The sequence below is a fragment of the Balaenoptera musculus genome, chromosome 1 (genome assembly GCF_009873245.2).
Source record: "Balaenoptera musculus isolate JJ_BM4_2016_0621 chromosome 1, mBalMus1.pri.v3, whole genome shotgun sequence".
Taxonomy (NCBI): Eukaryota; Metazoa; Chordata; class Mammalia; order Artiodactyla; family Balaenopteridae; genus Balaenoptera; species Balaenoptera musculus.
In genome coordinates this window covers 139470418-139485760 of record NC_045785.1, presented here as the reverse complement: position 1 = coordinate 139485760, position 15343 = coordinate 139470418, and the positions used below count along the sequence as shown (strand labels likewise).

General features: G+C 41.9%; 1 protein-coding gene across 2 annotated transcripts in view; it reads right to left on the bottom strand.

The window, feature by feature from the left end:
- C1H1orf21 (chromosome 1 C1orf21 homolog) overlaps positions 1 to 15343 on the bottom strand; it is a 229766-nt gene that overhangs the window by 113664 nt on the left and 100759 nt on the right. For both annotated transcript variants that reach the window (XM_036834884.1, XM_036834892.1), the window contains one exon: positions 944 to 1038. In XM_036834884.1, the coding sequence (XP_036690779.1) occupies positions 944 to 1038 (95 nt within the window). The remainder of the gene's footprint in view (positions 1 to 943; positions 1039 to 15343) is intronic.

Genomic DNA, 15343 nt, shown 5'->3' with positions numbered 1-15343 from the left:
AGGAAAAAGAGTGAGCCTGTTATGTTCATTAGTGTATCATGGAAAAATGACAGCCTTAAATACTCATGAGCACTGGTGAATATTCTGCCGACTCCCTCTGCTGCCACAGAAATCAGAAAAACAAAAACAAAGCACATAACGGAAAAAGGAGTTTAAGTCAAGTGAAAATATTTTATGACATTGCAAACTTCTTAAAAAATACATTCACTCAAACATGAAAAAAATAGCAAGCAATTAATCCCAAAATAAAAGAGAAAAACAATTCTGCTCCAACATAACTGAATAAATGCATATTCTTAACAATCTGTAATCTCTTAAGAAATCAGCTAATATGATAATTTACTAAGTTTAAGAGATGGAATATTAAGGTGGAACATGTATATTGATTTGTATTAGAGAAAGACGTTCCAACTATCTGCTTCAGATCATTAGAATTCTCACGTTAACTCAAAACCCACAATACCTTAACAGTGTGAATGTGAAGTACAAATTTGATAAAGACCTACCTTCAAAGTACCTTATTTTCCTTTGAAAGGCAACTTCCTTAACAACACTACATATCGAGAATAATGAAACTTAGCCATTCACTGTGATCTGGACACGAGTTAAAGGATGCAGAGAAAAAGAAAAAAGGTAATGGTCCCCCCCCCCCATAAAACTCATTCCTACTTTATGCTTTTTCCTTTAAATTTAACCATTTTGAAATACTAATAATTTTGCTACATTTCCCCTGAAACATTCTCTATGAAGATTAAAGAAGAGCTTGTTCAAAAACAAACACGATACAGGAGTACTGGTACAGCTTCCAGGCAAGCTATAAATAGCAACGGCATTTTCAAGAAATCTCGTGCCAGTGTGTAAGCTGCAGTTTAAACATGCAGTGCAGATTTTATTATAATGCTGTCACCAAAATTCATTGTTATACAAGAAATTCAATGCTTACCAAGTTTTCTTGGTTCCTGGCTGCTATTTTTTGCTCCTCTTCTGCCCCATTTTTCATGTATTTGACCTCTTCCACCGGTTTGATCCTATACTCATCTGAGTGCCAAAAAAGAAAAGACATTTTATAACTTTTTTCACAATGGGAGAAAAGTGTCAGTAAGAAAAGCCCAACAGCATAATTTGTTAGAGCCTTTTCCCTGCGGCCTTTCTATGTGGTTCATTTGAAACAATCTGGAAGAAGCTTAACCAGCCTCTTTTTATGAGGCGCTCTCCTCTGTCTACTGGGAAAAGCTCAGCACCACGAAGGCAGCTAATGAAAGTGGCACTGCCTGGTCCTTTCACAGAGAGCAGGTGGTGGCAGCAGAAACAGAGGTTATTCCATATCTAAAGCCTATTCGGAATTTATACGCATTAGGGCATATCACATAATGGTTTAAGGAGATTTTTCTCCTTGCGAATATCAGTTCAAAATGCCTGTGGCAGCAACGTTATGCAGTACGTTCACACCTGAATTTCTTTCTTTTGGAAAAACAAAGTAAGACTAAAGAGCTTAACTGACCAACAAATAGATATAAACAATTGGAAATTGAAATTTTCCTGTTGGCGATCCCCATATTAAACGTGGAACAGTCTGCAACGATTTCATATGATACATACAGACTTTAATCTCTCTGTAAAGTCACACACATGAAGAGCCATAATATCACACGGCTCTAATTGGTAGGTATATCTATCACTCAAGGCAGGAGAGTATAGTGGGCCATGGACGGGACCTGGACTTTGCAACAGCCAGAGAGAGAGTACAACAAATTCCAGTATCAAAATACATCATAGGACAAACTTGGGAAAACTTGCAATTAAAGCTCCTCTCCAGGGTAGAGGTTTGGTGATGACAATGATGACATATTCACCAGATTTCTGTCAACAGGAAATGACATGACTTGGGCATGTCAAGGTCAAAAACAGGTGTGACTTTGAGTCATCTTTAGTCCAGTGTATAGGAAAAATCACAGACATTATGGAATTAGAAAATGTCATCAACCAACAAACTGATGATTGCCTAGCATATGACATGGAATAATGTCTATAAAAGGCTACCTAATAGACAGATGTCTATCACTAGGAAGTTGCAATATATTTTCTCACTGCCTGTGGTTAATTTGCTACAATGACTATATGCTTATATAATTTCTTGCCTTACTATTTATAATACCATTTCCTATATAGTTTCAGGCTTCCTCATACTATCCCTTAACACGCTACCCCCAAAGATGTTTGTTACAGTAATATTTCTTCAAGTAATTATGCTGTTCCAATGTTTCTCAAAATTATCATCCTTATGAAAGTAATACATTTGCATATATCTGAATAAAGACTCCATGTTCACAGCTGAGCCAATTGTTTTTTCCATCTGACAATTCAAGGTAGTTATTGATTCTGCTTCTCTCTAAAGAAATTAGAAAGACTGGTATGAGGTTACAGTAATGAGTCCTTTAGGAATACCACGTCCTAAATGTATTAACAAGTTAATCAATGGGTTCTGATCCACAATTACAAAATACAGAATTTCACATTCCAATTTGGTATTCAGAAGAGAAAAAAATAAGAGTAAATTAATAAATTTGGCACATTTAATTAAGGATTATTTACTCAGAAGTTGGAAAAGCACTTGTTAATTGAAAAAGAAAAGACACCGGCTAATTATGCCTCCCATACAATTAAACAGAGACAAAAATAAAGGAAAAAAATAATAGCTAAAGATGGGTCTCCCTAACTTCACTTCGGAACGTTAATATTTATAAATGATGGTTCACTGGGATAATTACTAACATTTAACTGAACTAAATTGTGATCTTAATTACTTACGGTGAGTCGAGTCTCTAATTATTTAAATATAAATTACACACATACATACATATTTGTTTTAAACACAATTCCAGTGGACTCCATGATTTTGTCTAGAGGACACAAAACCTCACATGATGAGATGGGGAAAGCACAACATTTTAGGACCTAAGCAGAACCTTCTGAAAGAGCCTTCCAAAAGATGGCCCTTTGCCTGCGGCATAGCAAAAGGTTTCTTCCAGAGGGGACCCACCCTTGCCTTGCCCGCTGTCCTCTCCCACCCCTAAGCCACAGCCCACAGCAGAAACTCTCTAAACAGCTGAGTGATATTCAATCTTCATTCTCTTTTTATCCCTCCAGGAAACGCAGCCGAATTCAAAGTATCAATAGTAGACAAACTATTAATACTTTTCTACAATGAACAAAAGCTGCTGGCTACATGTCTTTCAAAGCAGTGTTATCCCACCTACAGACTTTTTATAATGTCACCAATTTAGAAAGAGGATAGGTTTTAGCGTGTCATTAACAAACACGCCTGGCTAGCCAATGCTGTCTTTGTGGAACACGCTATGACTGGATAAAAAAGAAAAACAAACAGGCCACGACTGCAAAGCCAGACCTATCATTATTACTTACATAACACACTGCACAGAATCCATCGTGGTACGAAACAAAAAAGCCAGCAAGACCCTTAGATAAACCACAATTCGTATAAAGCAAATACTTAAAAACGGTCTGTCAAGTCTCTCAAAGGCTGGTGCTGGGGATGAAGATGCCCATCTGGAAACAGACAACTCGTCAACCAACGTGTCACACATTTCCATGGCGATGCAGCCGTCAGGAACGGCACTCTGTGTGGACCAATGGAGCATTTCGGGTTATGGCAGTGACACAACCACTACGGAAATCCATTTTTCCTTTTGGTGAGGGCACAGGGGAATCCGTGTGGGACTTCAGCCCCTTCATCAGATCACACACTGGAGGCAACTGCAAGTAGCAGAGCCACTGTTACAAGCCAGAGAGCCCCGCCCGGCAACAGAACAACCTGCCAACTTGATTAAGAGGAGCCACAAGCAGACTGTCTTCCTCTAGCTCCCTCACACCTGTTCACAATTTTTCTTTTCTTACTGTTGATCTTGTCAGGTGGCTTCTTAAAATGCACGTCAGGAGCTGTAGGCTAACACCCCGTTTCCAACCTGCTCCCCCCTTTCTCTCTATGTAAACAGTTGCAGGCTATGCCAGTCAAAAAAATAGATCTGGGGTAAAAGCACTGCTATGGTGATATTTTTAGCATTTTATTCCTCAGATTCCATCAGAGAGGGCTACACTGTTTCTGTGGCAGCTCTATCATGTTAAAGACACTGTTTCCCACCAAATCTCTGCACCTCACGTTTGACATACGTAAAGTGCCTCATGTATATGTATATAAAATTAGGTTTTTAGAACTAGAAGGGGATCAGTTGGTTGGACTTGCTTCAGATGTTATGGAATCATCCCCATTTTCAGGATCCTGTCAATTCTTCCATTGTCAACAACTCACTGGCCCCTATCCTGTCCTCCTCCCAAGCTTTGCAGATGGAAGATCTGCTACAAGGTTACATTTATAATCAACGGAACTGACTTCAAAATGAGTGAATTAGAAGGAGATGAGTGCTGGAGTGAGTTTATAATGCCATAACTATTAAAAAGTTAACAGTTCTCATAAAAGTACATATTAGATGGGGAAGGAGGAAGACAGGCAAGAGTTGTAGAAACGCTACTCTTTGAGGCAGGAAGGGATCTTACAGTTGTTTCCTAGAATGGTGAAATTCGTATCTATTGATACTTTCACACTCAAGTCTTCTTCTGATCAATGACATATGTACCAGAATGAATCTTTCCCAGGACTCTTCCGATTTCAAAAACTCTGCGCTAATGTCCTCATATCAAAACAATCCTACAAAGAAAAAAAAAAAAAAAAAATCCTACATCTGGGCATCTTCACTGAATGCTCCGGATTGGTTCATCATCCAAATTTTGCATGAAGATTCTCTGGTAGACTTATTATTATTATATGCTCAGGAAAATATGAGGGCTTGGAACAAGAGGTAAAAGAAGTATTTATAAAAATAAACAAACCAAATAAAAGACTAAACTATTCTGCATTTTAGTGTAAACTCACTTCCCTTGGGTTTCTCCCACTGAACATCCTGTCCCCCAAGCTAACTAAATTCAAGTCCCCAAATCTTGGTACGACTTCAAATTCATGCCTAGGATCTTTATTTCTTTACTTGGCGAGATTTTTTTCAAGAGGTGAGTATTCATGGTGGCTAAGAGCTTAGCCTCTAGAGCTTGAATGACTAGTCATATGGCCTTGGGCAACTTACTCATGCTTTCTGTGCCTTGGTTTCTTCATTTGTAAAATGGGAATATTTATAGTACCTAATCTCACACACAGAGTCACATGAATTAATATATGAATACACTTAAAACAGTGCCTAGCCCATAATAAATGCTCAATAAATGTTGGCTGCTGCTTTAGAAAAACTGTGCTGGTTCTGCAGGGAACACTATTTCTAATGCACAAAATCCATCAAGGTATAAAAACAAAAAGCATAATGTAAACATCAAAAATTAATTTAACTGAAAATTCTGACTTAACTATGTTAACAAATAAAGTGAGAAGGGAATATTATCATCCATGATAAGCCTTTAGCATTTTTTAACTAAATGCATAGAGTGCTTTAGTTAAAATATAACATAATTTTAAAAGAACAATAAATAACTTTTATGACAGGAAAAAAAAGTGATCATTATTTGAGTGAAACCAGGGTTACAAGAAAATAATGTTCCTCTATCTTCCTTTATATCCTAACTCAATTATTGCCATTGGCACAGCTCCTAGTCTCGGCCTTCCTTGAGGGCACAAGAGTGAATGGGTGAGGAGGTTCAGGAGAGTCTGAGAACCTACTATGGGCTGGGCTCTGTGATAAGCAATGGAGGGGGTGTGGAGGGGAGGCGATGGAAGAGGCCGGGAAACAGTGCCCGGGGAAAACCACTGTCTTGGGGGGAGGCTTATGATCTGAGAACCCTTCTGCTACCTGGAGCACGTTCCTCAGGCTAGACTGACCCTAGACTGACCGCACGAGTAGGCGACCCTATCCCACTCAGCCACAGTCCACCAAGACAGACTAAATCTGGAAAACCTTATGCACAAAGTAGAGACTCAGCTGAAGGACCTCACAGACCAGTATCAGTTCTCTGAGTCAGGCAGTCCCTTCACGATAATGACTATATCCTCACTTGCAGAAAGTGATTTCGCCCTCTTCAATGTAATAGTTATCATTAAGCAATTTCTAGGGCAATTATGAACTACTCGTTCTAAATGTTTTGAATATCTCTAAAATAAGGCTTTGGTGCATTTAATACAAAATGCTCTCAGTTTTTTTCAGAGTATGTCTCAAATCAACCTAATAAAGGCAAACTAATTTGAAAATAAGATTCTCTAATACATTAAGTGCTCATGGTCTAAAAATATAAACTGTTAAAAAATAACAAGCAGGGAAATTATGTTTTCAGACTTCATATTTGTGGAAGATTAAACCCTGGCCACTGCGTTTTCACTAGGGGAATTAGGAAGATTGTACATATTTGTACATATCTCCTTTTATGATATCTCATAATTGAAAACTGTTAATATCACTAAGAGGGCAAGTCTCATATGTCTACTGTACCCTTATTCACTAGTGAAACCTAATGCTTGGATGTATTTGAAAACCAGAGGTAGATAAAAGATATAGTCTTGCTTCAGTCATGTAAAACTCATTTCAGTACACCCTCACTAATAAAGGGTATTATCCTTTTTAAAAATATGCAATGAATTGAAGGGAGAAAATGGTATCTAATTTTTATTTTAGTTTGATGTTTCAAAATTTACTAGTGATACTGAATACTTTCCCCCTGTTTTGATCATTCATGTGTGCCCTTTGTGATATATGTCTTCATATCCTTTGCCCGTTTTCTCTAATTGGAGTTGTAGCATTTTTCCTATTCATTGTGATATGAGCTCTCTGTAAATTATACCAATTTATGGACATACTTCTGGCCCCAAAAGGTCTGGGCAAAAGCACCTCTTGATTTTCGTTCAGACATGAGGTGATGGAAGGAACTAGCTGCTTTCTGTCTTTGAGGCAAGTGCTGAGCTATCCCCTGCTGTCTTTTCTGGGTCTCTTTCCTTCTTCATTTCAGCAATATTCATTGAGCACCTACCGCGTGCCAGAGATCGTAGTACTCAGTCCTGGGGTTACGCCTAGGGAAGGGAAGCAGGTCCTGTTCTCAAGGAGCTCACAGATAGTAGGGGAAGATTTAAGAAAATGAGCAAATAGAGTGCAGAATGTCTGCAGCCATGAAGCACATGTGTGGGGTGACTGTAATAAGAACAGAAGGGAGGGACCCCCCTAGGCAAGGATGGGGAGAGTCTTGGAGGAGGTGACGTTATCTCACTGGAGCGCTGAGGAACACTAGTGTGTGTGTGGGAAGGACAGGTCTAGGCAAGGCAACGGTGAGTTCAACAACCAGAGAGAGCATGGCAAACAGGAGCAACTGCAAGTGGTCTAGCATGGCCAACACGCAGATTCCAGGGGGCCTCGAGGGATGTAAGGAGCAGAGGCTGCTAGGGCTGGTGCAGAAGACCTGGCATGTGAATCCCACCAGAGGCAGGCTCCATTCTGAGGGGATACGGTCTCCCCAACCAGGGCCCAGAGTGAAGCCACCATTACAGGCTAAGCTTCTGTCCTCTGGCCTGTCCTCAACCATCTCCTCTGGAGAGACCCCCCCCCCCAACCATCACAATCCAAGGCTTTCTCCCTCTCTCTGAAAGAAGGTGTAGCAAAGGTGGAACTTACTTGGAGCAGTGGAGGTGAACCAGTCAGGTGAGGAAGAACAACACACGGAGAAGACTGGCCAAGAGCCAGAGAAAGCAGCCACAAAGAGTCTCACGAGGGTGGAGTTTTTACCTGGAGTCAGCTGGTGGGGCACTGGTGGGGCTGGAGCTTAAGACACAACATCTGCCAGAACCTGTTTCCTGCTTCCCTGACAGGTATGCCTTCAACTGGTGATGGGGAGATATCACGGCATGCAGAACAGGGAGTGGTGGGGATGGGGTGTGATCCATCCTAGGGGCAAAGAAGCTGCCACTGAACCTGATCCCAGCTCCTTCCCCTTTGGCGGGACAGCAGTGAATCACAAGGGACAGAGCACCGGCTTCAAAGGGCCTTTCTCTTCTGGGCCTGGCTTGGTGGCTTCCCAGCTGTGTGCCGTGGAGGCAGGGGATAGACTTCTCTGAGTGAACGGAGTGCGTTGAGATGCTTGTGCATGGGTGCTGTGGCCTCTTAGCATTCTTAGGGTCTTGTCCACGCCTTCGAAGAGGACAAGCTGAGAGGTGTCCACAGCTGCAAGGATGAGAGGGTGGTAAAGCTTCCCTCATTGCAGCACCCTCAATAATTAAGACTGGACCTGCAGGCCCCATTCCTGAATCATTTCATCATTTCAGAGGCCAGAGAGCACATCTCCTCCATTCATTTGAGGCTCATTCAGTGTCCAGGGAACTATTAGCCAGTCATTAGCCGGAACATGCATCTTCTGACACGCTCTGACAAAAGAAATGCAACCAGGTGCAGATCCAGCCTGGACTCCTTTAGGAATGCATATGCAACCAAGGCTTTCCTATGGAGAGGGGGTTTAATTTTTGTATCACACAGTAATAATTCCTAACCAAGAAAGAGAATGAGTGGCGAGCCACTGCCAGAGAGGGAGGGCAGGCATGGTGGTTCTGACAGCCATTTTTCCAGCTTCTCAAGAGCCCTGCTCTGACTCTTCTGGAGTGCTGGTTCTCCACCAACCACAGGAAAGCTGGAGGCCAGCTAAGTCCTCTCTACTATTCTTGGTGCGGTTCCTCTTATCCTTGATAACCGTTCAAGAGAAAGCCTGCCGCCCAGCTGTCTGTCCTCTCCCCTGCTTTGATTTAATCCTCATGTCAGCCCTATGAGGTTGGTATTATAACCCATTTTCCAGTTGCAGAGATTAGTCCTTGATTGGCTGGTCAAGTGGCAGTGCTGGTTCTAACCCAGGTTGGTTGGAATCCAGGGCCAGGCTTCTAACCACTAAGCCAGTTCTTGTTTTAAACCGCAAAGCACAGGAAATAATTACTCTGAGAAACGGTACAGTCATAAAGTATGAATGGATTCAGAAAGGATTTGGACATATTTGCAAATCACAGTGACATAAATAAAAGTTATAAAGACAACTAACATTCATGCGTAACATCAGGGAAACTCTCAGAGCCTCCCTTGTCAGGCGTCTGGAGCTTCTGTCAGCGGAAGATATCATCCCTGTGCTCCTTAAATTAGGAGTTAACATACCAATCAAAGTAAGGGTTGTGAGACTTTTCATTACAATGGCGATTTGACCACCACTGCATCTAGTGGAAGAAAATGGAAGCTATTCTACAGTATACAGTAAATACTACAATGTCTTTACAAAAACTTTGTATTTTGAAAGATAACTTCCTTTTAAGCCTTCTGTTATACACTACAATTTTGATATATGATCTTAGCATTAAGACCAAGTAATAAATCAAGGATCTCTTCCTTCACTGGAGTAAGGAGGAGGAGAAGGAGGAGGGATTGGAGGAAGAAGAGGCGGAGGAAGAGAGCTATCGTTTATAGAGCCCTTTAAATGTCCCAAATCCAGTTCAGAAAATCTGTTATACAACAGCCCATTTAATGCTCACAGGGCTCTAAGACAGAGAACCGTCAATGTCTCCATCAAAAGGAAACGTTCACTCATCCAGCTATACCATCCAGTAAGTGGTGGGAGTGGGGCCAGGCCTTGAACCAGGCAGTCTGACTCAGACCCCAGGCTCTTATTTGACTTTCCCACAAACGTGTAGTAAAGTTAATTTCTGATAAAAACAAAAATTCTCTTTGTTTGCTGATTTCCATTACAGAACTATTAGAAAATGTTATCACAATATGGATCCTCTCCCCGAATGGAAGTCACCTTTAAGATAAAGATAAACCTTTTCAGGTCAGGCATTAAAAAATGTATTATGATAAAATAAATGCAAACAGTTATTTTCTTTTTAGGGGTAAACTATAAGGCACTAATAGCAATTACGAACAGATACTAACAGAGGGGCTCACATGCCTTCCTTTGTACATGAAGTCGATAAAACTCCACTGTCATTCCACTGTCAAGAGGGCTTGAAATGAGAGTTGCTTTTCTAGGACTGGCAATAAATTTCTGCTGATTCATTCACAGTTAATCCTTCACTGCTGCCCAAGATCAAGGGTCATGAATTTGCAGGATGGCTGGTCAGGATTAGGAAATTCTATGATCATTCCAGAAACTCTTCCCATTTAGTGTGACTGCCATAGAGTTATCCGAAACATTGAACAATTTGGCCAATGGGTGTGTGTGTGTGTGTGTGTGTGTGTGTGTGTGTGTGTGCGTGTGTTAAGGACGAAGGACATCTTAATGTTGATCTGATGTAATTCCTTTAACTGGGTTCTGACTTAAGTGGATTTCTGTGAAGGAAAAGATTCTCAGATAATAATCCGGATGCTTAAGCATCCCAGGCCCCTCCCCCTCTCCCAAGGAACCTCACCAGCAGGCCAGACGTGCTTGTGCTCTTTTGTGATGCAGTCTGGCGACGGGGTGAGGAGGTTAGCGGGAAACTGCAGCAGCCTGGATTTACACCAGAAAGAGCAGAGCTAATGAGAAGAACTGGGCTGGAGTGGAAAGTTTTGCAGAAGATTAGAGAGGGGAGATTTTGGAGGCAGTCCAAAGAAAGACAGACAAAAAGTCACCAGAGTGGCAGAGAGCTAGAGATTCACGGGAATAGATTTCAGTACATTGTGAAGTAGGTTTATGAATGAGATGCCTCTGGGATTCTTTATCCAGTAAAAATTTAAATTGCTTTTCAGTGATCTTTGGTGATTCTTTTAATATGCCTCTGGACTGAAGCTGACTTCTGGGTTCTACAGCCATTAGAAATAATTTAGTGGCAGCAAAATCATTAGCAAGAATAGGAAGAAATTGGATAGAGTTGTTTTCAGTTAAAGTAATTCCCAAGGCTGCAAGCACTGCCACTGAATTTTTAAAATGGAAAAACACAGCTAAAATACAGTTTGTGATAAAAGAGTACAGCTTCCCTACTTATAAAAAATATTCATGACTTGACGTTCACTGCGGATCTCATGAAGAAAGGTCCCAGAAGGCGAGGAGAGAGCTCATTCACATGTGCATATGAGGGGCGAGGAGGGCTCTCGCTCTCTTTCTCTCTCTCCTGCCAAGTCTGTACCTCTTCTCACAAGAGATTCATTCACATAAAACAAAAGATCATTTCCAGTAGCTATGAATCGCCAAGTTAGATTCCCCTTAGAGACTAAAGTGTGTTCTGACAGCGACAAAGAATAGCTCTTTAGGAATAACGTGTCTGGGTGAGTGGAGGGAACAGCATATTTGAGGACAGTTTAATGGTGAGCGGCACAGTAAATAAGAACACACCATCTTCCGCACCCTGGTCGGTTTGAATGAGACTATTTTAGTAACACATTCTGCTCAATTTGTTTGTAAGAGATGGTAGCTGGTTTTATTATTTATCTTTCGGGAAGGATTCATAAGGGCATTTGAGTGGTTCAATTAAATTCAAATTGTGCAGTATCGCAATTGCGAGGTAGGCTCTGCAGCACGAGCCTGAGGACACAGAGCTGATGGGTAAGTGGTCCTCAGTGACCCTCACCCACCATCTATATGTAAGCTACTTAAATGTAGATTACGATAGTGAAAGTTCTTAAGGGTCCATTTTGCTTCCTCCACAGGGATGTACAGTAGCAAAAAAGAACTGCTGAATCATTTCACACCTGTTAGAATGGCTATCATCAAAAAGACAAGAGATAAGAAGTGTTGGCAAGGATTTGGAGAAAAGGGGACCCTCCTGCACTGTTGGTGGGATTGTAAATTGATGCAGTCACTATGGAAAGCAGTATGGAGGTTCCTCAAAAAATTAAAAATAGAACTACCATATATATGATCCAGCAATCCTGCTTCTGGGTATACATCCGAAAAAGATGGTATCAGGATCTCGAAGAGATATCTGCACTCCCATGCTCACTGCAGCATTATTCACAAGAGCCAAGGTATAGAAACAACCTAAATGTCCATTGATGCAGTAATGGATAAAGAAAATGTGGTACCGGTTTCGTGGAAGACAATAGCCAATGAAATAGTATTCAGCCATGAGAAAGAAGGAATCCTGCCATTTGTGACAATATGGATGGATCTTGAGAGCACTGTGATAAGTGAAATAAGTCAGAGAAAGACAAATACTGTATATCACTTACATATGGAATCTAAAAAAGTTGAACTCATAGAAACAGAGAGTACAATAGTGGTTGCCAGCAACTAGAGGGTAAGGGAATATAAGAAGATGCTGGTCAAAGAGTACAAACTTCCAGTTATAAGATGAGTAAGTTCTGGGGATGTAATGTACAGCATGGTGACTATAGACAACAATACTGTATTATATACTTGAAAGTTGCTACCGAAATGATCTCACATGTTCTCAACGTGTGCACACACACACACATAAACACACACACAAAAGATAATTAATTATGTGACGTGATGGAAGTGTTAACTAACCTTATTGTGATAATCATTTTGCAACGTATATGTATATCAAATCGTCACGTTGTACACCTTCAATTATACCTTCTATGTCAATTACATGTAAATAAAGCTGGAAACAATAAAAAAAAAAAAAGGACTGCTGTAACTTCTAAGCCTTTGAATGACTTAAATCAGACATTTTCAACACATAGAAAAGTATGAAAGGCCCACACCATTCTATACAAACAGGCCAAAGGAGAATTTGGGAGGACAGTTCACACAGAGACACAGAACAGCCACAGTTTCTTACATCTTCTGTACCGTTTTCTTTCAGCTACCTTTCTAAGATACTGCTTGCACCCAAAGGCCCGAGTTAGGTAAAATCTCGAGAGTTCAAAGATCTTCAAGTATAATGCATGGCCTGGACATGTTCCAAAGTTTCTTTTACATGGTGTAAAGAGGCTTTTAACCTGACCAAGGCCAGTGGGTGATAAGGTTCCCCACTGCTCCTGCAGGATCTGGTAGAGGTACACCCAAGGTCTGGGTGTACAAAGTATCTGCCAGACCAGAAGGGCAAGGATTGCAAGCTCACCCCTTTTACACCACCACTGTGTCAGTTTCCAGAAACAGCTGACATCACTGTTTGAGGCACCTGTTTCCCGTGGATCAAGCCAGGTCACCCACTCTTAGGTGTGGGTTTCAAGCCTTGAAATCCTTTTGACCTTCCCTCAACTGGGGAGGGCGTAGAAATGATTCACTTGTCTCCTTCAGGAAGCTCTGTGGGTAGACTTGGCCTTGGCCAGGTCTGACAGCCTATTCCCTACAGAGCAGCGAGAGTAAGCCTTTACATTAAAACCAAAGTCAGACTACATTACTCCCCCACTCCCCAAACCCTCTCCTGGCTTCTATTACATTTAGAATAGAATCCAGAGCCCATATTTGAGCTTCGGGCAACACACAGTCTAACCAAGTGGTCCCCAACCTTTTTGGCACCAGGGACCGGTTTCGTGGAAGACAATTTTTCCATGGACTCGGGGGGTGGGGGGATGGTGGGGGGATGGTGAGGGCGGTAATGCCAGCGCAGCGATGGGGAGCGGCAGATGAAGCTTCGCTCGCTAGCCCGCCGCTCACCTCCTGCTGTGCGGCCCAGTACCGGTCTGCGGCCCAGAGGGTGGGGACCCCTGGTCTAACCCCAGGTTGCCTCTCTGAGTTCATCACCCACCACTCTCCCCACCTGAGGGCCTCCAACTTTTCCTGGGAACCACCAGCTGCCCCCTCTCAGGGATTTGGCCCTGGTGTTCCTCTGCCTAAAACACTGTTCCTGGGTGTTCTCAGGGCCTGCTCCTTCCTTCAGGTCTCTGCTCAAAAATGTCAACTGCTCAGGCAGACTTTCTCTGACCTATGAATCTAAAACAGCCACCGCGGGGCTTCCCTGGTGGCACAGTGGTTAAGAATCTGCCGGCCAATGCAGGGGGCACAGGTTCGAGCCCTGGTCCAGGAAGATGCCACATGTCGCAGAGCAACTAAGCCCGTGCGCCACAACTACTGAGCCTGCACTCTACAGCCCGCGAGCCACAACTACTGAGCCCACATGCCACAACTACTGAAGCCCGTGTGCCTAGAGCCTGTGCTCCACAACAAGAGAAGCCACGCAATGAGAAGCCCGCACACCGCAACGAAGAGTAGCCCCTGCTCACCACAACTAGAGAAAGCCCACGTGCAGCAATGAAAACCCAACACAGCCCACCTCCCCCCAAAAAAAAGCCACTGCATCACTCTCCTGCGTTTGTTATTTTTCTCACTGTGCTCATCCCCACCTGATAGTGTATTATATGTCTCTCTGTTTACTGCCTGGGTCACTCCCTAGGATGTGAACAAAATGAGGGCAGTCATTGTCTTTTTACCTGTTACATCCCCTAGTAAAAGCCAGTTTCTAGCAATTGCTCAATAAATATTTCTTGAATGAATAACTGTGATTTTCAGAGTTCTATCTGAGCTAAAAGCATATTGCTTTTCATTTTAATGCTTGGCAACTGAACAACTGAATTAGAGGAAACAAGGCAAGGAACAAAGGAGGAAAGCCATAGTCAAAACTCAAGACCTGGGCTTCCCTGGTGGCGCAGTGGTTGAGAATCTGCCTGCCAATGCAGGGGACACGGGTTCGAGCCCTGGTCTGGGAAGACCCCACATGCCACAGAGCAACTAGGCCTGTGAGCCACAACTACTGAGCCTGCGCGTCTGGAGCCTGTGTTCCGCAACAAGAGAGGCCGCGATGGTGAGAGGCCCGCGCACCGCGATGAAGAGTGGTCCCCACTTGCCACAATTAGAGAAAGCCCTCGCAGAGAAACGAAGACCCAACACAGTAATAAATAAATAAATAAATAAATAAAAGAACGTGAATTTCTTAAAAAAAAAAAAAACAAAAAAAACTCAAGACCTAAACACTTTTAAATAAAGAGACATTTCTGGAGTGAAAGAAGGCAATGGGAAGTAAAAGATTAATGAATAAATATGGTGTTGAACAGCTGATACAATAAAGGTCAAAATGCTGGGTGCAACATTAAAAATAAAATCCTATTTCATATATAATTTGATCATTTCTTCTTTGGTTATAGATCAAAATCAACAGTGACATTTATACACTGAAGCATGGGTGCCTGTAGCTAGAAGGGAATTTAAATGTAGCTTGTCTTGAATGTGGTTTTCAAAATGGAAATGCAACAAAATGTAAATACATATTTGTACCAGTTTGGCTTTGTTTTACAGTCTGAAAAAAATTCATTAGTTTCACAGATTGGTATTTTAGCACCATGCTTTTTCACTTCACCCTTAATCTTTTACCTTCAGTTCTTAATAGCCACGCACATAGCTTTTGAAAATATATTTTAAATGAAAATGTAAATAT